Source organism: Carettochelys insculpta, chromosome 29 (genome assembly GCF_033958435.1).
Source record: "Carettochelys insculpta isolate YL-2023 chromosome 29, ASM3395843v1, whole genome shotgun sequence".
NCBI classification, from domain to species: domain Eukaryota; kingdom Metazoa; phylum Chordata; order Testudines; family Carettochelyidae; genus Carettochelys; species Carettochelys insculpta.
Window position 1 is genome coordinate 2,599,089 of NC_134165.1, and position 23,846 is coordinate 2,622,934.

Below are 23,846 nucleotides of genomic sequence, written 5' to 3' on the forward strand. Positions count from 1 at the left end.
AGCAGCAGGAGGAGTTGGCTCATGACAAGGCTGCTACAATAAGCTGCTGTAACAGTCCGTGAGCCCTGCACCCTCCAAGGTGATTTTACAGCCACGTTCACTTAGTATCAGGGTTCCCTGTAAGCCGGGCGCTTGCGCGGCCACTCAGGAGAGAGTCAGATGCCATCCACCTGATCAGCAGAGTGCCCCCAGCTAGGTTTGTGTTTCTACCAGTGGTGCACATAGAAAAAAAATTATTCTGCACATGGATGGAACAAAAGTCCACATACAGATGGAAAAGATCAGAAAGAACATTGCTTAGCCTGGGCTATTCAGCAAATAACTGAATTAGAGAACAGAGGACACAAAGCCACAGAAATGGAAGGTGGGAAGGGACCTTGAGAGGTCACCAAATCCAGGCCCCAGTAAACCCAGGCCAGCCCCAGCAGCTGTTTGCCCAGCCTGTTCTTAAACCCCTGCAAGGATAGAGATTCCATCACCTCCCTGGGAACTCTGCTCCAGGGCTTAACTCCCTTTCTATGCTCAAAGCTTTTCCTAACGTCCAACCAACATCTCCCTTACTGCCAGTTAAGCCCTTCTCTTCCTGCCCTACCTCCAGCAGACATGGGGAGCAATGGTTCCCTTTATAACGGCCCTTAATATACCTCAAAACTTATCACACCCTCCCTTGAGGCTTCTCTTTCCAAACCATGTCCAGGTGTTCCGATCTCTGCGCACCCGCCAGGTGTTCCAAACCACCGATCCTTTTCCGAGCTCGTCCCTGGCCTCTCTCCCATTTATCTCTCTCTCCCCCTAAATGGTGGACTCCCAGAGCTGGCCACAGGCCTCTCGTTGAGGTCTTGCTGGAGCAGAAAGGAGCAATCTTCTCCCTCATCCCCACTGTTAAAAAAGCCCAGTACCAAAGGAGCCAGGCGAGCAAGGGCATCACATTGCTGGCTCACATTCAGGGACAGCCCGCAGATCCGCTGCAGCCATACGATCTCCTGCCCGGCTGATCCCCACTTTGTACAGGTGCATTCGATCCTCCCTTCTCCAGGGAAATACTCTGCCCTTGGCTTTACTGACTTACATCTTGCTGCTTCCATGCCAGTTCTCCCATTAGTCTAAGTCATTCTGAATCCTGACTCCATCCCTCCAAAGTGCCCATCACCACACTCAGTGTGCGCATCTGTCCCTATCACACACATGCTCCCCATTCCATGAGCCACAACTTTCATGAAAATATTGACTAAGGCCAGACTCAGGTCTGATCCTGGTGGGATGCCACCAGAGACATCCTCCCAGCTCTAACCACGACAGCAACAAGAGTAACAGTACTTAGCAGCTTTTCCAAGGTAAGTATTTATTCCCATTTTGCAGATGGGAAAACTGAGGCACAAAAAAGGGAAAGTGAGTCTCACCCAAGGCCATGTCATAAGTCAGTAGCACAGCTGAAAACACACCCCAGGTGTCCTGACTCATGGCCCCTGTGCTAACCACAAGCCCCTTGCAGATCTGAGAACAGAACCCAGGAGTCCTTGACTGTAAAGCAGCACAGAAGTGAAACTAGCTAGAAAAAATGGTGAAATTAACCAGTGTCATTTAAAGAAAATATATAGCATCTATTCCACGAATGGAAACCATGCCTAGTGCTTAGCATGAGAAAAGGGCAATGAACACACACACACACACACACACACACACACACACACACAAATGAATCTGTCGACATTTTTAAACTCACAACTTGGGATCCTGCCATTAACCAGAAAAGGACTGAAATAGATTACTCTATTTTCCTCAACAATGCCCCTTGCTATTTAAAAAACAACCAAGGACTTGCATATTGCATTCAGGTCTCACCTACGCTGGATTTTGGTTTTGAATCAGTGTAACTATAACAACATCAGTGTCAACTCCCCCCCCCACGCAACCGCCCCTGCCCCCCCCCAAAAAAAAAAATCAGAAAAAAAGGGTGTATCAGCTTGAACAAAACCCTGTTGTCCCTGAACCGGAACATTTTGTTTCTAAGCATTTTTAACAATATTTTCAAATGAAATCAAAGGCCGCCGCTAAGGAAAAGAGTTCTTGGGAAATACCAACATAGTTTGAAAATGCCAAAACCAAACTGTGTTGGGAAACTGCCCCGTCGTGGGGTTGGCGAATCTGCCTTTTTCAGCCAAAAGAAGTCTCAGCCCATATTTTCCACCCAGCTCTGCGGCTGCTCTCCAGTTTCAAGTTAGTGTAACAAGACACCGCTCGGCTGGGGACTGAATCTCAGACTTGCGGCAACAAAAGCCAAAGCTGCTACGGACCCAGCTAAAAGCCGCAGCTCATCAGCTTATTAGCAGACTCAACCGTGCACCCTGGGCCACTCGAGGGAGACAAAACTACAGGAAACGAGGTTGGCTCTGCCCGGAGTTAAATCCTCAGCGCCTCACTCGGGAGTTGCTCCCCTACAGTTTTACACTACAATCTTGGAAGAGGAAAGAAGAAAAAAAAAATCCAGTGTAGACGCAATGTGAAGAGACGTCGCTGCCAGGAGCGTTGCTCTGTCAATTGCTCGGGGAAAAGAAATAAAAAGCCCCCACTCAGAACAGGCCATCCTTATTCTCCACCCTCAGCTCTGCAGCACACGCAGGGATGGAAAGTCAACCGGACTTTAGCCCTTAAGCTTAGTAAGGTCAAAGGCTCGCTTTGACTGAATTCAAGAGGAACGGAAGCAGGGGCTTAAAGCTAAGCACAGACTTAAAGTTAAGCACGTGCTTATGCGCTGCCTCAGACAGGTTCCTTTTGCAGCCCAGGGCCTCGCTTCTGGATTTTTACTTTCCTGTAAAATCATCCGGTCCCACTTGGCACAAAGGCTCCACTCTGAGGCAGTTTGCACAGGGTTAACAAAGAGCAAACCCCGCTTGAATGAGTGGTTAATCAGTTATCAGGAGAGCTACAGACACCCCACCTGTTACACTCCTGACTTTGAGATGCATGGAACAATCAATCTACTATTTATTAACCCTTTGCAAACTGCTTATAAACAGAGCCCCTCATAGAAAACGTGATCGGTAATTTATAGATCAATTTCAAGAGAGAGCATTAAAAGCACAGATCCTCCACAATGCAAGAGGAGGGGGGAGGGGTTTCCCAATTCGGCTCACAGGGCTAGCAAAGAAAACAGCTGCCCGGTAAGAACAGCAGGAGAGTCAAACCCCTCCCACGCCTCCCTCCTCACCCACAGTGCTTTAGGCACCAGGGAGGATTTCGTGGTTTTAGAGAGGGTGCAACGTCTTTCCCCCCGGCAAACCAAAAAAAAAAAAAAACCCAAAAAACAATTAAACTCAAAACAAGGTGGGACGCTAAAAATAATCAACGTAAGAAATGAAATAAAATCAATCGGTGAATGGAAAGGGCTGATGGGAGGAAGCCGGTTTTACTGGAGACCCTCAGCGGGGGTCCCTGTGTCCCCATCGTGGCTGCCTGTCTCAAAACTGTGCTCCACTCCCATGATGTCCGGTTCCATCTTCCCAGTGTCGTTGATGAACGTGGTGTAGGTGTCACCTTCCGCCATCAGCAGCTTGAGCTTGGGGATCCAGCTCTTCCGGACCACACGCCGGGCGTTCGTGCACATGTCGGCCGCGATGGCGTTCATCTCGCTCTCCTTGAAGTTGGGGGCGAAGTTCTGGCAGTAGACTGGGGAGCGGGGCACAGAGAGACCCCCATTAGTGAGGCAGCCAGACCAGAGCCCAGGCCAGCCCAGCTGGTGTGTTGGGAGACCTGCCAGCCCCAGAGAGGAGGCGCGGCGGTTACAGCCCAGAGTGGGAGGCCGACGCACGGGTCCAATACGTAGCAAGGGGCACAACAAAACCTGCAGCTTCGGTGCCACTAACGTGTTTTGCAAATTCAGTTTTGCCTGATTGTTCGTAAGAACGGCCACTCTGGGTCAGACCTAAGATCCATCCAGCCCAGCGGCCTGTCTGCTGACGGTGGCCAATGCCTGACGACCCAGAGGGAATGAACCACGAAAGTGATCCTTCTCCAGTCGCCCCTTTCCAGCCTCTGACAAACAGGGGCCAGGGACTCCATTCCTACCCAGCCTTGCTAAGAGCCACTGATGAACCGAACTGCCATTTAGTGTAAAAGACTTTAAACATCTGCAAAAACCCTGACTTTGGGGTTTGCAATGTCTTCTAAGGCTGCCTTCGACGGTCAAAGAGCGTTTTAAAAGTCAAAACAGATCACGCCGGTTTCGACAACACCAAACGTTCTGTTCCACCCAGAACGACTTTTCCCCGATCTTTTCATTCGCCAGCAATTTCAGTGGTTTTCAGGCCAAACAAAAGCTCAAATACCAGTTCCACCCAAATAGTTTTGTACTTTTTTGAAGTCCCCAAAACTTCTACTCCCCCCAAAAAACTTTTCTGAGTTGTTAAACCGAAAGCAGGTGCTCTGCACCCAGCTGCAGCGTTGGGGACTCTTGGAAACCTGCTCACCACAAACAAAAATCCCATTTTCCCAAGTGATGGAACGAGCCTAAAAACGGCCGCGATTAGATCTGGGCTGAAAACTGCGGGAATTCTTGCGATTTTAAAAAACTATATTCTGGTTAGCTTGGGCCTGGATTTTGTGAGTCTCTGTAGCCTCTGACCAGTAGGGAGCACAGCCTCAATGATGGGAATCATCTGTCTCTGCCTTCAAATCCCCATTCTCCCACGGAAGGCATCGAATTCTCCCCCGTTCACCCGGCAGCCACGGGCTGCAGGTCCCCTCTAGGCTGATCTGCAGCAGAGTGGCTGTTACAGAGCCAGTTCCTGCTTTTAGCTTTGGAGGTCCCCGGTTCCATTCCTGCCCAGCGTAACTCTACTGCAGCGTCCCACAGGCAGGCCGGATGGAGGGCAATGACTGTGTATCTCACAGGGTGAGCTGGGCCTTTAATGGAGGCAGGGCCAGGATTAGCCCTGCCCTCCCGTCCTTTCTCCCCTGCCCCCACAACCCTCCTGGAGAGGACAAGGGTTACGCAGCGGAGGGGCCGGTGAAGCCAAACAGATGCATCCCCTGCATGATTCAGAACCAGAGGATTTCAGACCCAGGCTGGGTATGATTCTGCCCTGCCAGAGCTGGTACCACAGCCCCATTCTATGACAGCTGGGTCTCTGGGCTCACCCCCACCAGCCCCCTGGGTGCCTTGTCTGGGGCCTTCTTAACAAGCCAGCGTATGGGGCATGGAGCGCAGTGGGGAGAGCTGTGGATCAGGCCCTGTGGCATCACTGGGCTGTGGATCAGACCCCCCCCCAGATGTCAGGGAAGGACCACGTGGATAGACCCAGGCTGTTGGAGTCTGGCTCATCCCTCAGGCCCCAGAAGCAGCTGCCGCATGGACCCCCCGCCTGCATGTACTCACACTTCACGGCATGCAGGACCCGGCTGTCCAGCGGCTTCCGGCTGGGGTCGTTGGTGGACGAGCGGATGCCGGTGCCGCAGCTGTTTGCCAGCGTGTTCCTAGCGAGGGGGAAGAGCTGAGCATGAGCATGACCATGAGCACTGCACCCTCCCTCCCTCGAGACCCCCCCGCCCTCCACTCACAGCTGGGCAGAGAACCCAGGAGTCCTGGCTCTAAGATCCCAGAGCCCTCTCACAACTAGAACCAAGAGACCTAACCCCAGCCTCCTACTCCACTGCCACAGATGGGGGAGGCGACCAGTTCTGATTCCTGGCCCCCTGTGCTCTAACCACTAGCCCTCACTCCCCTCTCAGAGGCCCCCAGAGTCCTGCGTTCCGGGACGGCATCAGAGCAGGCTTCTAATGGGCTGGCACCTGGCAGAACAGGGACAGGAAGAGAGAGATGCAGACACACACCCCCCCCCCCCAGAGAGATGCAAACACCCAGAGAGATGCAGACACACACACACACACACACAGAGATGCAAACACCCAGAGAGATGCAGACACACACACACACACCCCGCCCAGAGAGATGCAGACACACACACACACCCAGAAATGCAGACACACACACCCACACCCCCCCCAGAGATGCACGCATGCACACACACACACACACACACACAGATGCAAACACCCCCCCCCCGAGAGATGCGCGCACACACACACACACACACACACAAAATACCGAAAGCCAAAATTCACCGGTCGAAGAAGGAGGCCAGGAGCCGCCGGAGAAGCACTTTGTGTCGTGTTCCAGCACTGACGTGGCAGTTCATGAGCTGTGCCCGGGTGATGTACACGTTGGTACCTAGGCGGAGGCAGCGGACGAGAGACCCCGTTGCAGCCCAGACTCGTCCCTCTCCTCCCCGGACACGCACACAAGGGGGCACCACCCAGGAGCAGCCTCCGCACCTGCCCCAGTGCCCCCTGCACCCAGGGAGCAGCCGCGGCACGAGGGAGGGAGGGAGCTCCTGGCTCCGGGGCAAGGCGGGACGGGGGGGGGCTCTGTGCCGCACACGCTGGGGCAGTTATTTGCGAAGGCCGGGCCCCGCCCCCTTGGCCACCCCGTGACTGCATCCAGAGGCCCCTGCTCTGCTGCTGGGCCCAGGCACTCCCTCCTTCAACCAGGATCGGGGCCTCCTGCTTGAACTCATTCTAGGTGCCACCCATGTGTCTCCCCCCACAGCCGGTCCCCCCTCGCAGGCAAGACCCTACCCCCACTGTACAGAAGGGAAACTGAGGCACAGAGCAACTCCACAACCTGCTCATGTCCCCGTCAGGCCCTTGTGACCGAGCTGGGACTTCAAGCCAGGTCTTCAGAGCGCAGGATAATGCCCTAACCACTGGGCCACCCTTCCTCTCTTGGGCCAACTCTCCGGAGAGCGCAGCAGGATTCACCTCTCAATGAGAGCCCCCTGCCATCCTCACCCGCCCAGAACCCCAATCCCCCACTCCCCATACCTGTGACGAGCTCCAGCTTCTCTGCAGGATCCCCCTCGTCGTACAGCTTGGGGTGACACCGGTTGCCGATCTGGTTGATGAGCTCGGCTGGCAGAGACGCCAGGTCCTGACGCACCCGGATGCGGTTGCGAGACTCGGAGGCCACCTGGTCAGGCAGGGCTTCCACCTTCTCGGCAGCTGCGGCTGGGAGTAGAGGGTGAACATGCAGAATGTGGCTACTAGGGCTAAACATTCAGTCACGCTGGCGGGGGGAGGGAAGGGGAGTCAGGACTCCTGAGTTCTTTCCCTGGCTCTGGGAGGGCAGCGGTATCTAGTGGTTAGAGCAAGGCAGCTGGGAGTCAGGACTCCTGGGTTCCTTCCCTGGCTCTGTCAGTGTAGTGCAGTCTAGTGGTTACAGGAGGGCAGGCGTCAGAACCAGGCACCTGGGTTCTACCCCAGCTCTGGGAAGGGAGTGAGGCCTACTGGTTAGGGAAAGGCAGCTCGGAGCCACCCTCCTGGGTACTTTCCTTGGCTCTGGGAGGACAGTGAGGGCTAGTGGTTAGCGCAAGACAGCTGCAAACCAGGACTCCTGGGTTAGACACCAACTCTCTATCATGACCAGGACCCACAGGCACCGGATTCCCCTTCCAGCAGACAGGGCGAGTATCATTTTCAGCACTGGCACAGACAGGATGTGGAGCACGAGGGGTTTGTCTCTCCAGCTAGCAAAGATTCCCCCGGCCCAGCATCCATGGAACTCTAGCCCTGGACATTGGCCCCCCAGGCCCCTCTTGCAGGCAGCCTTCTCTCAAGAGGGCAGCAGCTCCAGAAAGACCCTCCGCCTCACACCTGTCACTGATTTAAGGTTTCTAGGCCCAGCTCTTGCTGCTGGCGTCTCTCCCCTGCCACGCCAGGTATTCGGGGCCCTCGCAATCTTTCACGCGTTTCTGGGAGGCCCGTATCCCCACTGTATAGATGGGGAAACTGAGGCCCAGAGCCCCTGGGCAACCTGCCCACGTGCACCCTGGGAATTTGGTGCAGAGCTGCGAATTGAGCTGTCTGCGGGAGGAGGGGCGGGGCCGAGCTCTCGACTCACGTGCCGCGGGCTGCTGACCCCTGCCCTAACCACTGGGCCACCCTTCCTCCCCCGGGACTGCCGAACGCTTCCAGAGCAGACTCCAGAAAACGCAACTGGATTCGCCTCCCAATGAAAAGTCCCTGCTGTGTCCTCCCAGCACCAGGACGGAACGCGCCCGGAAACCCCGCCCCTTCCCTCGGCCCCTCCCCAAAGGGGCGGGGCAATAAACACCCCTCCTTCCCCTAGCCACTCCCTGAGAGGCTGGGTCAGTGAAAGCCCCTCCCCTGGGGAGAGACGCAATATATGCTCGCCCCTGTTCCAGGTCACTGCCGCAGCGCACCATCTCCCTGTGCCGTGCGCCTCGGGCCCCGCCCTTTCCCCAAGCCCCGCCCCCAGAGGGCAGGGCGTTATAGGCCCCTCCCCCGGGGCACTCACCCGCCTGCCCTACATTCATCATGCTGTACATTGTGTACATGTTGCAGATCTGGCGGTACTGCTCGTCCGAGCCTTCCTCGGCCGCGTCCTCCTCCTCATCCTCCTCGTTGTGGTAGGAGCTGGGGCTGTCGCTCGTGTAGGCGCTGGAGGTGCCAGGGCTGGTCTGGTCGGACGTGCTAGGCCCGCTGCCCGCGCCCGAGCCTCCTCCTGCGCCTCCTCCCTGCGCCCCCTGCAGAGGCTGCTGCTGCGGCGGGGGCTGCGGCTGCTGCTGCTGCTGCCGGTTGCCTCCGAGGTCCTGCGTGGAGAACTTGGCGATTTTGCGGCTGCCGTTGTTGCCGCCTCCGCCCTCCTTCTGGCCGTTGTCCCAGAGCCGCTTGACCACGAACGTGCACTGGACCGAGTCCGACTCCTGCTGCTCTGTCTTGACCCGGGACACCAGGGGCAGGGGGTTGTTACACGAGGGCCAGGTGGAGGTCTGGGCCACGGGGCTCTGGGGCTCGGAGGACGGGGCCTCCTCGGCGTGCAGCCCCTGGGAGTCGCAGCTGGGGGAGCTGACCTTCAGGAAGAACTCAGTTCCCTTCTCCATGATCTCCTGGATCTGGAGGAAGCCGGCCGTGTACATCAGCAGGAACTGGTCGCCCACGTTCATGCTCAGCCGGCCCGTGTAGCAGAAGGTGAGGATCTGCTGGAAGGACTGGGGCTGAACGGCCGCTGGCAGCTCCACCACCGCGCTCTTGCTGCTGTTGAACAGGTCCCGGAAGTAGGAGCTGCTGGCGGCCAGCACGGCCCGGTGCGCCTTGAAGGCGTGGCCCTTCACCACCACCGAGACGTCGCAGTACAGCCCCTGCAGGCGCTGCTCGTTCAGGCACTCCAGAATGCTGTTGCCGAAGTTGGGGATCTCCATCTGCAGCGTCTGCGCCATAGTCACCTCCTCCTGGGGCGGGGCGGGGCGGCGGCGGGGGGTCTGCTGGAGACAGGGAGGAGGGGGGGGAGAGACGGACAGATGGATACGCGGGACGTGGCCGGGCAGGGGGACACGTGGACCACAAGGGAGACAGGATGATGGACAGAACAGGGGGAAGGCACACAGAGGTGGGGAGACGCAGCAGCAGGGCAGGGAGAGGAATTCAGAAGGGAGCCGGGGGTGGGGGGATAAAGAGTGCATTAGCTGTTCGCCTACCCCTTCAGCGTTCCCTGGCAGCTGAGCGCTTGGGCGACCACCCAGGGGAGAGTCAGGTGCCGTCCAGCTGATCAGCAGAGCACCCGCAGCCGGCGGCGTGTCTCTCTACGGGCGGTGCACATCCGCACATGCCAGGGCGCACATAACAAAATTTATTCTGCCCATGGATGGAAAAAAATTAGAGGGAACCTGCTGCCCTGGGGGAGGAACGACCCCGAGTTCTCAGCCCCGTCAGGCAGCTTTTAAGAGCTTTCAAAAGCTACTGCGTAGGGTCCCTGTTGCATTTCAACCCTGGGGAAGAACCCTGGTGGGGGACCAGGAGAAGGGGTTTAACCTGAAGCCTCAGGAGCCCCCTGCTCAGAGGAAAGCGCAGGCTAAGAAAGCCCCACCCGCGGCTGTAGGGACTATCACACCCGGAGCTGCGTGAGCCAGAAACCGGCCCCGAGAGAATTCCAAGAGCAGCCCTTAGAGACGCCCCAGCCACTCCGAACACACGGCTGCGACGGAGATGCTGCCAGGGGAGCTGTTCCAATGGTCACGCTCACCACGAAAAATCCCCCCGCCCCGCACTGTCCAGCTTTCCTTCCCAGCCAAGGGATGGGGTGAGAACCGTCCGCTGACGGCTGGGAGAGCCCATTCATGCCCGGGTAACACCCACTGAGATCGAGACACCTGGCGCCTTCTGGGGGGCAGGCTGCAGGATCTCAAGCCACTCAGCTTATTGCTGCCAGCTGGGTTTTCTAACCCCCGGTCACTCTGGCTCACCCCAAACCCTGTTACATCCCAGCGCTGTGCTCGTGGGGAACCCTTCGAACCCAGCCTGACTTGGGAGCCCCCCAGCCCCAGCTCCGCTAGCAGCAAAGCCAAGCACAAGGCCGACTCGCAGATTGCAACGAGAAGGCCGGGGAAGGGGCCCCTCTGCACAAGGGGGGGGAGGGTTAAGGACCCTCTCCCCACCCCCCTCAACCACCGTCATCAGCGCAGGGGCTGGAGAACAGAGCCCCCCAGGCGAGAGCCCCACTGAACTCTGGGACACAGAAGGAGGGACACTCGGCCTGATGGGACGCTGCCAACCCCCTGCCAGCAATAATCAGACCGATGTCAGCAACAAACCCCCAAGTGGCAGACAACCCCCCGGCAGTGCCCACGTGCGGCACCCAGCCAGGAGGGGCGGGTCTCTCGTCCGGCCTGACCAGAGTGGCTCTGGGGGCTGCCTGGAACCGGCCGTTTGCCCAGAACAGTGTCCAGCAGCCCCCGTCCAACCCACAGACCCTCACCATGTAAAGCCGCCTCCATTGGGACGCCGTCCGCTCCCGGCAGAGCGCGCTGGGGGTCTGCTCTGCCCGTCTCCAACACCTGCACCCCCAGCTGCCGTCACCGCCTCAGTGCCCTGCAAGGCTGTCAGGGTGGGGCTGCCCCACACCCGGCCCCAGCTCACCTGCCCCGCTGCTGCTTCTGCGGGGCCAAGGGGAGGGAGGCAGCCCTGGTCTCCGTCCCACCGCAGCACCCCAGCTGAGATCCTGCCCTGGGGGGCTAGCCTCGGCCCCCTTCAAGTCACAGCTTCCCGGGCCACAGTGGCCCAACTTCAGGCCCTGGCCCCTGGCCGGCTGCAGCAGACCCAGTCTGGGCTGTGGACCCATCCAGACCCATCTAACTAACTGGCCTGAGTAGCCCAGGCCCAGCCTCCACCGTCTCCCGTTCCCCTCAGTGGTCCCCACTCCCAGGTGCGGCTGTGAGCAGAGTGCCAGAGGGAGCTCTCTCTCCTCACAGGAGCCCCAGAGCACCCTCCTTCACCCCACACCTGGCAACACCCCATAACCTGCCCCCACCCCCATCTACTCCAGCCCAAGCCCCCTCACACCCTGACACCGCCCCCCCGAGAGCCTGCACCCCCAGCACGTCTCTGGCACCCCCGCACCCCAACCTCTGCCCCAGCCCTGAGGTCCTCCCCCACCGTCCCGCCCCAGAGTCTGTACCCCAGCCTTGTAACCAAGCCTTCTGCCCCCACACTCAGCACCTCCTGGCTCCGCCCCCGCCACATTCGTTTTGATACGTGCTCCCGCACAAAAGTGAGGCGTCGCACGGCCCCTCGGCGTCGCACGGCCCCTCGGCACTGGTGCACGTCGGAGAACTCACTCTCCTCCGAGCTGGGCGAGAGTAGAGGGAACACTGATCCCCACCTGGGCACTTGGGTCACTTCCAGCCTCGCAGGGCGGTGAGAGTTCAGCCTGTAACTGGTTTGCTTGGCTCCCCTTCTCCAGCCACGACCTGGTTAAGCTGCCTCTCTTCCCTCCCTGGGGGTGTTGTTTTGGGCACCTCCCTTCGCTCTGACACCACGCTCCTGGCACCTGAGCCCGCGGCCCCACAGCACGCCAGCAGAAGGGCTGTGGTGTGAAGCGGAGGTTCGGCAGCTCTGACCCTGGGGGTGGCGGCTAAAAACACTGTTTAAACTCACAGCCTGGCCCTGCCGTGCAACTGGCCAGCTAAGTCCAGGGAGGTGTAGGGGGCTGGCTGGCAAACCGGTGCCCTGGCCTGGGTTCTGGTGGGGAGAACGCAGCCCCGGCGGGACAGCTCCTTTGGCAGGGGCCTGGCAGACGGGAGTAGAGGCCTCAGCGAGAACACGAGCGACGCACAGCGAGAACTCTCACCCGCCCCCAGAAAGGAACCTCAACACACGAGCAAACCCCAAAGTAACGGGCAAGACTCTCACAGCCCCTCCGGCTTCTCGACGTCCTTCCTGGACTGCGCACCCGGAACTGGAGCCGGGATCCAGCAGCAGGCACCCCAGGGCCAGAGCGAAGCCAAAGTCCGTCTCTGCTCCCGCCCCAGCAACCGGCTGACACACCCCAGGGTCCCCCAACGTCCTCTGCACAGCCCCTGGGAGCACTCACGAGCCGGCAGCCGCGCAACCGTCCTTCCTCCGAACGCCTGCGGAGCCGCGGTAAGTCGACGCCCAGCTCCTGCGCTGTCCCCGAGCATGGCCCGCCCTAGCAGAGGGCTGGGGGGAGGGTTCATTAAGTTGTGATTCGCAGGGCCCCTTCTTAACCTAACTCAGTTAAAAAAAAAATATATATATATATATCCCGAGAGAACGAGAGAGACTCCACCTGTTTCTGACTCACACTGTCCCCCGCACTGGGGTTGGAGCCCAGCCAGCCCCCCAGCCCAGGAATGACCAGGCCAAGAGTCCCACTTCCTACCCCCCGAGCCAACTGCTCCCCTAACTCGGGGCTGGGTGAAAGCTGGTGCCCCACAGAGGGCCGGACTCCCTTTCTGCCTGCCTGAGCCGGCCGGTCCCCTAACCAGGGCTGCATCCAACTCCCCTGGAAGGGAAAGGCCCCACACTCCTTCCCCAAACTGAGGGGTGCATCGTACAGCTCTGGGCACAGCGGGTGAGGTGCTGGGAGCTGCGGAGGCGGATGCTGCACCTCTTTGCGCTGGGACAGACCCGGAAAGCAGGAAACAAACCAGAGCGAGAGCGGGAGTGAACACCGGCCGGACGGGGATACAGCGCAGGAGTGGGCCAAGCTAACCACGTGAACCGAGTATTGACTTATTGCTCACGAGGCGCACTGGTCTTCGCAGCCCCTGAGGCGGGGGAACCTCAGCTCCCCATCAGCACCTCTCCAACCCCGCAGTGGGGAGAAACCCTCAGGTCCTCCCGCCCCGGGCTTTGCTTTCTCATCAGTTCTGAGCCTTGATGAGGCACCTCCTCCCCTGCCCTAGATTTGCCCACTTCAAGACAGCCCAGCCGCCGAGGGAATTCCAAGCACTCCCTGCAGGAAATCATCACAGCCAGAGGATGAGCAGCGTCCCACCCTTGATTTTACATAGGGAGGGGTCACGCCCCTCTCTTGCATGCTTGATGTGGAAGTGGTTTATGAATATGCATCACTCAAAGGTGCTTTATGCAAGACAGCTCACATAAGGTATCATTTGCAAAGTAGCAATCCACTGACTAGGCGTTCCCTGTTTTTGTGCCTGTCTCAGTCTTGGATGTGCAGGTAGAACTATGAAGGGGGAATCTGTTTTTATTTCTAAGTGTGCTAGTGAGGGCCCATGGTGATGCTTAAGGAACTTAATGGCCCAGTACTCAAACCAACAACCCGTGAATGGCTTTATTTTTCCTGTAAGCCCAAACTGCGGTTGGTCCTAGAAAGATCCGTGACCAGGCCACCTGGTGCCAGAATCCATCTTGAATCTGGTGCTTTTCCATGGGGAACGGGTGACTGACCAAAGGGTTCCCGCCCTGAGGGAAAGACTATTTACAGAATGGAGAGCAATCAGGGTTCAGTCTTCAGCTGGCTTTGGAAACTGCGTCCTTACTCTATCATAGGATAGAATCATAGGCTGGAAGGGACCTCAGGAGGACATTGAGTCCAGCCCCCTGCCCAAAGCAGGGTCAATTCCACTGAATCAGCCCAGCCAGGGCTTTGTCAAGCTGGGACTTAAACAGATCCAGAGATGGAGATTCCACCACCTCTCCAGGCAACACATTCCAGTGCTTCACCACCCTCCTGGGAAATAGTTTTTTCCTCATACCCAACCTAGGGCCTCCTCCACTGCAACTTCAGACCATTGCTCCTTGTTCTTCTGTCTGCCACCACTGAGAACAGCCTCTCTCCAGCCTCGTTAGAGCCCCCCTGCAGGAAGGTGAAGGCTTCTCTCAAATCGCCCCTCACTCTTCTTTTCTGCAAACTAAATAAACCCAAATCTCTCAGCTGCTCCTTGAAGGTCACATGCTCCAGCCCCAAATCATTTTGGTTGCCCTGCGCTGGACCCATTGAAGATACACACAAAGAGCCATAGGAACAAAGAACTGTAGTGAAAGGGTGAAGGCAGAGCTGCTGGGCCCAAGTCAGGAAAAGATCCGCTCTGGCCTGGAGACGTAACACAGTAACCAGGTACACGACTAACCAATAAGCATCCCCGCCCCGGATCACATAAACAGAGAGTGGCTGGCTCAGCCTTTATCTCTGCTTGGGCCGGGATCACGTAGTGCCCCTCCCCCCCCCCCCCCCCCCCGCCCCCGGCTACTCTGCATTTAAAAGGCTGAGCCGCACACAGGCTGGGTCAGCCTCTGTCCTCAGCGTGGGGAGGGGGGCTCTTACTCCTCCCCCACCGCTCAGAGCTTTCAGGCTGGCTCATCCTTTGAAATGCAGAGTGGCAGGGCAGGTGAGGGGGTTAACTGAGCAACTGACAGAAATTTTGGCGGTTACTCGTTTTCCTGACGTCCTGCTGGTTAACGTCGCTACTCTGGCCTGCGATAAGAACAGGTAATTAGGGTAAGGATTTGCACATAGAAAGCTTCTCAGGGGATGGAACTAGTTGGCAGCTTTTGTTTAACGTAGAACTTACTTTGATCGGCCAGTTTGCACTTCCAACCACTGTAAGGCCTACTTGTTATACTTCACAAAAACTTCCGTTTATCATCCAGCCCCGTGCAAAGAATTGTCACCTGGGAGATGGGGAGCAACCACTGTACAGCTCTCTCTTTCTTTGAGAAAGGGGGACGGTAACCCCAACTCTGTGCCTTGGCTAGGGGAGACCAGAGCTTCTCGCCCAGCAGGACAGGACAGTGGGGAGCCCCTACAAGAAGGTAGGTGGGCACCACACAAGGGGCACAACCCAAAAAGGACCCCGGGATCCAACCCATCAAGAGGCTGGGGGACAGGAAGGGATTTGTCTAAAGCTGCGGAGGGATTCAGTGGTGAAACGGTGGTGAGAACCCAGGAGTCCTGACTTCCAACTCCTTGCTCCAACCACTAGACACGACTCCCCTCCTACAGCTGGAGAAAGAATCCAGAATCTCTAGCTTCCAGCCCCACTACTCTAACCACTAGACACTACTCCTCAGAGCTGGGCAGAGAACCCAGGAGTCCTGGCTTCCTGTCCCTCCTCCCCGAGTCTAACACAACAGAGCCCTCACCCTGCACCAATCTGGCCTTGTTCCTTACCTCCCTGTTCACACCCTTTCAAATTTCCTTCTGGCTCCGACTTTTCTAAAACCTCTTTATACTATTGGGGGGTTGAAGTCTTTTCTTCCTAACAGGGGCTGACCAGGCACGGGCCATCGCTGAGATGCCACAGTGCCAGGGAGAAGCCAGTGGCTGAATCTGTCAACGGAGCATTCTCCTCCCAGCGGTTTGGTCTGGGTGAAAGCTCACAAGAGCTGCCAGCACTGTGGCTGCACCTTGTATCAAACACAAAATCCCAATCCCCGACTGTGGTCTGGCACTTTTCAGATCTCAAAGATGGGCACTGTTGTTCTCATTTCACAGGTGGAGAAACTGAGGCAGGGAGTTAAGTGATGCACCCAAGGGCACACAGCAGGCCAGTGGCAGAGCTGGGAATAGAACTCAGATCTCTCCAGTCTACTAGGCCATGCTGCCCTGCCAGGACAGAGCTGAAGAAGGGTTTGGGTTGTGACTTGGGGCAGGGGTGTGGGGTGCCAGGCTCAGGCTCCAGCCAGGAGGCACTCACCTTGGGCAGCTCCCAGACAGCAGCCCAGTGGGACTCTCAGGCAGGTAGGTCCCCTGCTTTCCGCCTCCCCATATGAAAGTCAAGGCGGCCGGCTGCTGTGCCCATGTGCCCTCTGAGCACTGGGAGCATCCCTCTGTGCACTGCAAGCATGGCCCAGGCAGCTCCCATTGGCTAGTTTCTGGCCAACAGGAGCAGCCAGATTATGCTGGGGGCGGGCACAGTGCTAGAAGCCCCTACCCCAGGGACATATAGGGAGCACATTGCCCTGGCTCTGAGCGATGTGCAGGGGGGCAGGCAGGGAGTCTGCCCGAGTTTCCTGCTGGGCTGCAGGCCAGATCCAGTGGTTTGGCAGGTCAGATCTGGTCCACAGGCCGTATTTTGCCTGCCTCTGTAAAGCCTTTGCTAAGCAGCCCTGGGGGAACCAGACTGAACTCCTCTCAGGCCTGTTTCCTTACCCGAGGGGCAGTACCCACTGGCTCTGACCAGTGCCAGAGCTGCCTCACCCTCTGCCCTGATTCCACCTACAACTCCAGCTCCGAGCCTCCCCAGCGCTTAGTTTGGGAGACCTCTGCTGAGTCTGGCTCAACCCAGCTCCCACCCATCCCACCGCTATTTCGGGGCTGGATCTGCTGTCTCTAGACGCGTCCCAGGCCCCCACGCAGGACTGCCAGCCCGCCTTGCCTTTTCGTCTCAGGGACCCACAAACTGAGTCGGTGTAGTCCAGTCAGTCCGGCTGACCGCAGCAGCCCAAGAAAGAACAAGGCTGAGACCCAACAACTCATTCCACATAGGAGGCCACCTGCCAGATCAGGTGGTTTTCAGCCTTCCCTAGTCCTGGGAAGATTAATACCCCCAGCTCAATTAGCCCCCTAATGTCCCCACATCTCTCTCCACCCAGCCCTTCATGCTCACCACCTGGCTCCAACACCGAATACCTCCCCTGGAAAGGTCCCCAGATCATAGGCAGAAGTTGACTGTCAGACCAGAGGGGACCTTTCTCATCAAACTCAGGGCCACTGACAGACTAAGTGAGCAGAGACAGAGGCTCCCTGGAGAAAACGTCTCTACACTTGCTACTAATTGCCCTGGATTTCTGGGGAAACTGAGGCACAGGGCGACACAGAAACAGAGCTGACGTCCTGCTGCCGGAGCAGTAACCTTCCCAGTCAGGCTGCCTCTGTGCCTTGGGTTTTGGGCACCCGGATGACGTTGCGTTTTTAAAGTCCCAGCAGCCTGAAAAAGTGGCTCCTTTCGCCCGCGCTCCACCAGAGCAACCAAGTGCTGTGACCTATTTGCAAGCAAGAGAGAGGAGGCTGCAGCTGAGCCGGCTTTCCCAGCAGCCAGCATGGATGAGAACGAGACACCCTCAGGTCAGAGCGTTTCACAGAAGCTCTGATCTCGCAGGAAAAGGAATCGGGCTCCAGCACGGACCTGTTGCGTGACCACCCTCGGGACTAAGCCACCCTCGGTGTGTGGAGCAGCTGGCACAATGGGGGGGCCGGTAAGCGGCCCTAATAAGAGTCAAATCCTGCACCACTGGGAGTCAATGGCGCAGGCTGGGTATAAGGAGGGATAGTCCCTGCCTCCAAGTGCCTTCATGCTCTCCTTGACCTTTGACATTTCTTTGGGAACAGGGAGAAAATCTTTGATCAGTTTCACATTCCAGGGTGAAATTAACCAGGTTTTTGTGACTCCCTTTAAGATTCATTTTTCAATTGAAAAGTTCCTTTGCCCATAAAAAACAGCTCCAAGCCCTGAATTCTGGGCAAGTTTATTGTGCAGTCCCAGACTCCAGGGCCTTTGACTCTGTAACTTAACTGAGCAAAGGTTAAGGGGTGACGTGATCACAGACTTTGGGTACCTACCCAGGGGATACAAACCATTGCTCACAGAGGACTCTTCACTCTAGCAGACAAAAGTCAGGCAAGAGCTACTGGCTGGCAGTTGAAGGGAGACAAATAAGACGATGGCGCTTTCTCCGTCGCTGGCCGTTTGTAAACGGAGTTTGGGGTTTTTCTAGGAGATCTGCCCTATGTCAAAGAGGAATTAATTCAGGAGAGTCCCAGGGCTCATGTTAGGAGGTCCCACTAACGGATCACAGCTTTGTAACCTATGAAGAAAACTCAACGATTCCACCATTCGGCTCCCAGTAAAAACACGATGCTTATTTCTTCCATGGGTTTCAAAAGTGCAATGCTGGTGTTCCTTCACCGACCTCCGTGTGCATCCCACACTCCCTCCCCCGAGGACAAGCCACTACCATTACCCACATTTTATTGTTGGGGAAACTGAGGCAGGGAATGGCAAGGCGACTGGCTGGAGCCTGCCCAGCCAATCAAAGGCAGAGCTTGGAACCTAGGAGTGTTGGTTTCCAGCTTCTCCAACTCTCACCTGCAGACCGCAAGTTGGGCCAATGCTGGGAATAAGAACCGAGGAAGTCCTGGTGCCCCCTCTTGCCCGCCATCCTAACCACTAGAATCTGAAGCCTGGACCCGGGAATGGAACCCAGGAGGGCTGATTTGCAGTCCTATCACAGAGCTAGAGGCACCCACATACCAGAGATCCACTAGGAGTACAACACAGGGGTGATGCCAGGTTCATCCCCGTTGCTTAGAACAGGCGTCCCCGGCCTGAGAGTCAGGAAATTCAGTGGGGAGTCAGGACTCCTGGGTTCTATTCCCAACTCTGCCACCGACCTGCTTGGTGACCTCAGACAAGTCCTTCCCCTCTCTCTGACTCTATTTCCCCTCCCACCTGGTGCAATGGGGCCCCTCGATCGGTAACAGGGACCGTGCAGCTCCCAGCACAGAGGGAGCCCCTGATCTCGGCTGGGGCCTTTAAGTGCTCCTGCAAAAACCAGTTACCATCATCTGCACCCCCAAGAGCAGCCTTGGATTTGCTGGGTGCTGGCAGATACACTTCAGGCAGGCCACAGAAGTACGTTCTGCCTCCAGCCTGTCTTCAGACCTGCCACCCACAGCTGCACATTTCATACCGAGTATCCAACTCCGGCTGTCAGACACATCCGAGGAGTAAGTAGCCTGTCAGGGGGTATGGGAAGCTGCCCAGCCCAACACAATGCCTTCCCCTGCCACTCTCATGGCTCAGCCTCCTTTGCTGCCACTGGCCCTGAACGCCACATGCCCTGCTCAGGCAGGGAGCTGTTCGGGGTAAAACTCAGCACCTCCCGGTAAATTACGCTGCCTTCTCTCGGAGCAGCCTGGTCACCCTCCCGTCCAAAGCTGGGAACAGAACCCAGCAACCCGACTCCTGGTCCCGGGGCACCCATGAACGCGCGCTCCCGGAGCGGGGATTGACGGAGCCGCTCTGACGCCCCGGCTGTGGTCCCTGTACGCTGGTGTGGCCGCTCAGGAGAGAACCAAACGCCCCGCAGTGAATAGCAGAGCGCCCACAGCTACGGCTGGTGTCCATTCACACACACACCCGGGCACGTAACGTGGATGGGGAAGATTAGAGAACACAATACTCCCAACCACCCGGCTCTGGGACCTGGAAGAGGATCCAGGAAGTCCCATAAGAACGGCCCCACTGGGTCAGACCAAAGGCCCAGGGTCCTGTCTGCAGACAGAGGCCAGCGCCAGGTGCCCCTCGGAAGCAACAGAGCAGGGAATCATTGAGCGACTCCTCTGTCACCTGTTCCCAGCCTCTGACACACAGAGGCCAGGGCACTATCCCTCCCCAGCCTGGCTGAGAACCATGGATGGACCTGAAGCCTGTTAAAGTCCTGGTCTTCACAACATCGCCGGTGGAGTTCCCACAAGCTAACTGCACGTCGCCTCAAGAACGTCTTCCTCCTGTTGGTTCTAAACCTGCTACCCACCAATTTCACTGGGCGGCCCCTAGTTCTCATGTTATGGCAGCAAGCGAAGAGCTTTTTCTTATGTCCTTTTCCCACACCTGTGCTGACTGCACAGCCCTCTGCCCGATCCCTCCTTAGCCTCCTCTCTTCGAAGCTGAAAAGTTCCAGTCCTTTTAACCTCCCCTCATACAGCAGCCATTCCGAACCCCCACCACTCTCGTTGTCCTCTTCTGAGCTTTGCCAATGCCAGGATCCCTTTTCTCAGACGAGCCGACCACACTGGCACGCCGCCTTCCAGCTGTGGCCGTCCCAGGGATTTATACAGCGGCAGTAAGATATTGTGTCTTATTTGCTATCCCTCCCCCAGCCCCAAACTGTGCTGTAGCTACTAGGCCGCACTGCCTCCCCAGTGCTGTCACACAGCCGAGTTGTCTGCTATTTGTGGCATAGGTTGGACACTCTACTGGACAGTCACTGGAGCTGCCCTCAGACCCAATTACCTTACTAGCTTTTTGCGACAGCCAGAGGCAGTGCGGCCCAGCAGATCAGGCAACGGCCTGGGACTCAGGAGACTGGAGCTCTGCCCGAGCTCTGCCACTGGCTGACTCTGGGGAGCCCATGTCCCTGCTTTGTGCCTCAGTTTCTCCTGCCGCACAATGCCTATTCAGATCGCCAGCTGCTTGGGGCCTGAACTCCATTGCTACAGTTTAGCGTAGCATTCTGTGCTACACTATTTTAAGTACTTCCCTGGTCTCTCCTTCCTCCAGTACCTGAGAACCTCACAACTCTTCCTGTGGTTTACCCAGTGATGCTGGGCTGGACTGTTAGGCCCATTTTACAAATAAGAAAACTGAGGCACGGGCTACCCAAGAGTTGTGGGGGTCTCATGGGGAGTGTGCAGTTGGGGGGGGGGATGGAATCCAGCTCTCCCAAGCCCTAGCAAAGTGGTCTGACCTACAAGGAGCTGGGGTCTGTGCATCTCAGCAGGAGCGTAACTATATAACCTGCTTCGCCCCCACTGTTTCAATACAGGCGTAGTTAACTGGCCGCTGATCCGGAAACGTGCCCTGAGATTCACAGCCTGACCCAAGCTGCCATCCCCGAAAGGGTCACCGTGAAAGGGCTGATTGGCTGGGGAGGGAGGTTCTGGTTTAAAAAAAATCAGGATTTGCGTCCAAGGCAGAGATACGGCGACCCTTCTCCCACATCCACAACAAACTGCAAGTCCACCAAACCCGTATTAAAATATTAGCAACCCTAAACCAGAAACAGCCACACAAGCCAAACAGGACATTAATACACCTTTAAAAGAAATCCCAAGTGGAAAACTGCAGCCTACATGACTGGAATGAACATGAAATATAACCAAAGCAATGCACATGCCGAGGTCTGTACACCTCCCTGCACAACAGCCAGACAACCACAGCCTAAAGCACTGGAAAAAGAGAAAACGCAACACAACTTGCGTGACTGCACACGCAACATTCCCCCAGCCAGAATCCTGCCACCCAAATCCACAGCCGAAACCACAAAATTAAACGCAAGCCGCACGCACAGATCTGAAGTTGCCCCCTCCTCCTCCTCCCAGAAACGTGGATAAATACAAATGGCAACAACAGAAACAAACTTCACAGCTTTTCCTTCTTTTGTGTGTGTGTGTGTGTGTGTGTGTGTGTGTGTGTGTGTGTGTGTGTGTGTGTGTGTGTGTGTGTGTGTGTGTGTGTGTGTGTGTGTGTGTGTGTGTGTGTGTGTGAGAGACACAGAGAATTCCTGCTGTACAGTACATTCAACCCACTTCGGGCAGTTGGACTCACACAAGACACAGGAAAACTTCCTGGTGTTTTGGTCTCTTTTTTTCCACCAGGGGATCGGGGGGGTGATCACACCATTATCCCCCTGCCTTTGCCAAACCCCACCAACTCCCAGCCCATGGCAAGGAGGACACAGTCTGGCCACACACACAAAACACCCCTAAACTCCCACGTAGCTGAAGTTTACTTTAGGCCGGTGGGTGCAGCACTTGTCCCTTGTGGCTGGCCTGGCAGAAGCCATGGCAGAATAAAAAGGGGACCGGGGGGTAGGTGGGGGGGGGGGACTGCGAAGACGGGAAGACCCCAACTGCAGCTTGGGGAGGACCCTGCCCAGGGGGCAGCACCCAGAAGAACTGCAGTAGAAGTTGCCCCCTGCCTGCCCCCTCCGGAGCCGGATCCACTGGGGGATTCACCCCCACTCCTCCACAAACAGCCCCACACATTTCACCTCTGTGCAGAGGGGGTGCATACAGGGGGGCTTCGCTGGGCTTTTTATGGGGGGGGGGGCGAATCTCTTCCCATAGAGTGGCTGGGGGGGGGATATGTGGAAGGGGTTGAGAGGGTGCAGGAGGAAAGTGGGGGGCAGCTAGAGAACTGCCCGTGGGACAGAAAGGTTCCTGAAGGCGCTGTGGAGTGGGCAGGGGCTGAGCCAGGATGGCTCCAATGGGGGAGGCCTCTTGGGAGGAGGCGGAGCCTGGAGAAGGCTTAGCACCCCTCCCCCCTGCCACCCAGGAGATGGGGTGCAGGCAGCTTTTGCTGGAGAGAACCTAGAGGGGAAGAGGAAGAGTGTCCCCCTTCTCCAACCACAGGGGGCTCAGATGGGGGGACCCAGCAGCAGAGTTTAGCTCAGCCCAGTCCCCTTAGGCTCAGAGGGGTCAGATGAGGGACTGCAGCAAGGGGGAGCAGAGCAGGCCCCCCCTCCATAGGGGGGTGGCAATGGGAGAGTCAGCTGGGGGGACTGCAACTGAGGAGGGCACAACAGGTTTGCTCAGACCCAGGGGGTGCAGTGGGAGGCCCAGAGTGAGGGCGCAGAAGGGGAGCAAAGCAGGTCTGCCCAGGATGAGGGGGTGTCAGCTGGGGGCTGCAGCTGCAGCACGGGCAGAGCAGAGTACCCCAGAACTGGGGGGGGTGCAGGAAGGCAAATTGCCTCCTGTAGCCAGGGGACCCGGCTTAGTAGGGGCGGGTCAGGTGAGGCCTGCAGTAAGGGGCACGGCAGGACTCCCCAGGATCAGGGTATATTGGGGGATGGGGGGGAACTACAGCACAGCCCCCCAGGATCCGGTAACGCAATGGGGGAGTGCAGCAGGGCTCCGAGGAACAGGGGGCAGAGTGGCGGGGGCAGGCAGGGGGTGCAGCAGGATCTGCAATGGGGATCAGGGGGACGGGGAACACAGCAGCCCCCCCAGGGACTGAAGAGTGCAGTGGCCAACAGAGAAGGGTGCAGCGGGGCCTCCCCTGGGATGGGTGGCTGTAGTGAGAGCCAGGCAGGGTGAACTGGGGGGCCCCGGTGGGAGTGCAGAGGGTCCCATGGGATCAGGGTACAGTGGGGGGCAGGGAGGGGCACAGCAGGGGGTTCAGCAGGCCCCCCTGGAATTGGGGAGTGCAGTGGGGACCCAGGCAGGGGGCAGATTGGGGGCACAACAGGATCCCCAGGACTGGGGGTGCCGTGGGGGTCAGGTGGGGGGGTGGATGGGGGCATAGTGGGGGGGCAGGCGGGGGAGCGAAGCGGGACCCTAGAATTGGGGGAGCAGAGGGAACCAGGGATCGGGGTTGCAGTGGGGGGTGTCTGGCGGGGGAGGGCGCAGGCGGACCCCTGGAGTGGAGGTGCAGTGGGGGGCCCGGCGGCGGGGCGCAGCGTGGCCCCGGGAGTGGGGGTGCGGCGGGGGGAGCAGTGGGGGGCCCGGCGGGGGGGGCGCAGCGGGACCCGGGGGGCGGGGGCGCAGCGGGGCCCCGGGCGGGGGGCGCGGGCCGGCTCCCACCTGCGCACAGGGGCGGTCTCCGCGCAGGGCTCAGCTCGCCCTCGCCGCGCAGCAGCAGCAGCCATTCATTGCCAGCCCAGGCCGGCTCAGCCGAGGGCCGAGCGCTGCGATGCGGCAGCGGCCGCCGCGGCCGGGCCTCCCCTTGCATCAGGCGCACCCGCCCAGGCGCGGCTAGCTGAGCCCGGAGCGCGCTGCGCCCGCC

At 58.0% G+C, this 23,846-nt stretch overlaps 1 protein-coding gene across 4 annotated transcripts; it reads right to left on the reverse strand.

Moving 5' to 3' along the window:
* Window positions 1–1,953: 1,953 nt before the first annotated feature.
* Window positions 1,954–23,772, reverse strand: NACC1 (nucleus accumbens associated 1). 4 transcript variants are annotated; one of them, XM_074980440.1, is made up of 7 exons: window positions 23,645–23,769; window positions 9,552–9,708; window positions 8,372–9,335; window positions 6,880–7,062; window positions 6,121–6,226; window positions 5,375–5,472; window positions 1,954–3,666 (listed from the first exon to the last, which is right to left on the reverse strand). In XM_074980440.1, the coding sequence occupies exons 3-7, from the start codon at window positions 9,291–9,293 to the stop codon at window positions 3,407–3,409; spliced, it is 1,569 nt and encodes a 522-aa protein (XP_074836541.1). In that variant the 5' UTR covers window positions 9,294–9,335; window positions 9,552–9,708; window positions 23,645–23,769; the 3' UTR covers window positions 1,954–3,406. The 4 variants fall into 4 exon arrangements, with proteins under 4 accessions (XP_074836541.1, XP_074836539.1, XP_074836543.1 ...); XM_074980438.1 differs by having other exon boundaries at window positions 8,372–9,338; XM_074980442.1 differs by lacking the exon at window positions 9,552–9,708 and having other exon boundaries at window positions 23,645–23,772.
* Window positions 23,773–23,846: the final 74 nt, after the last annotated feature.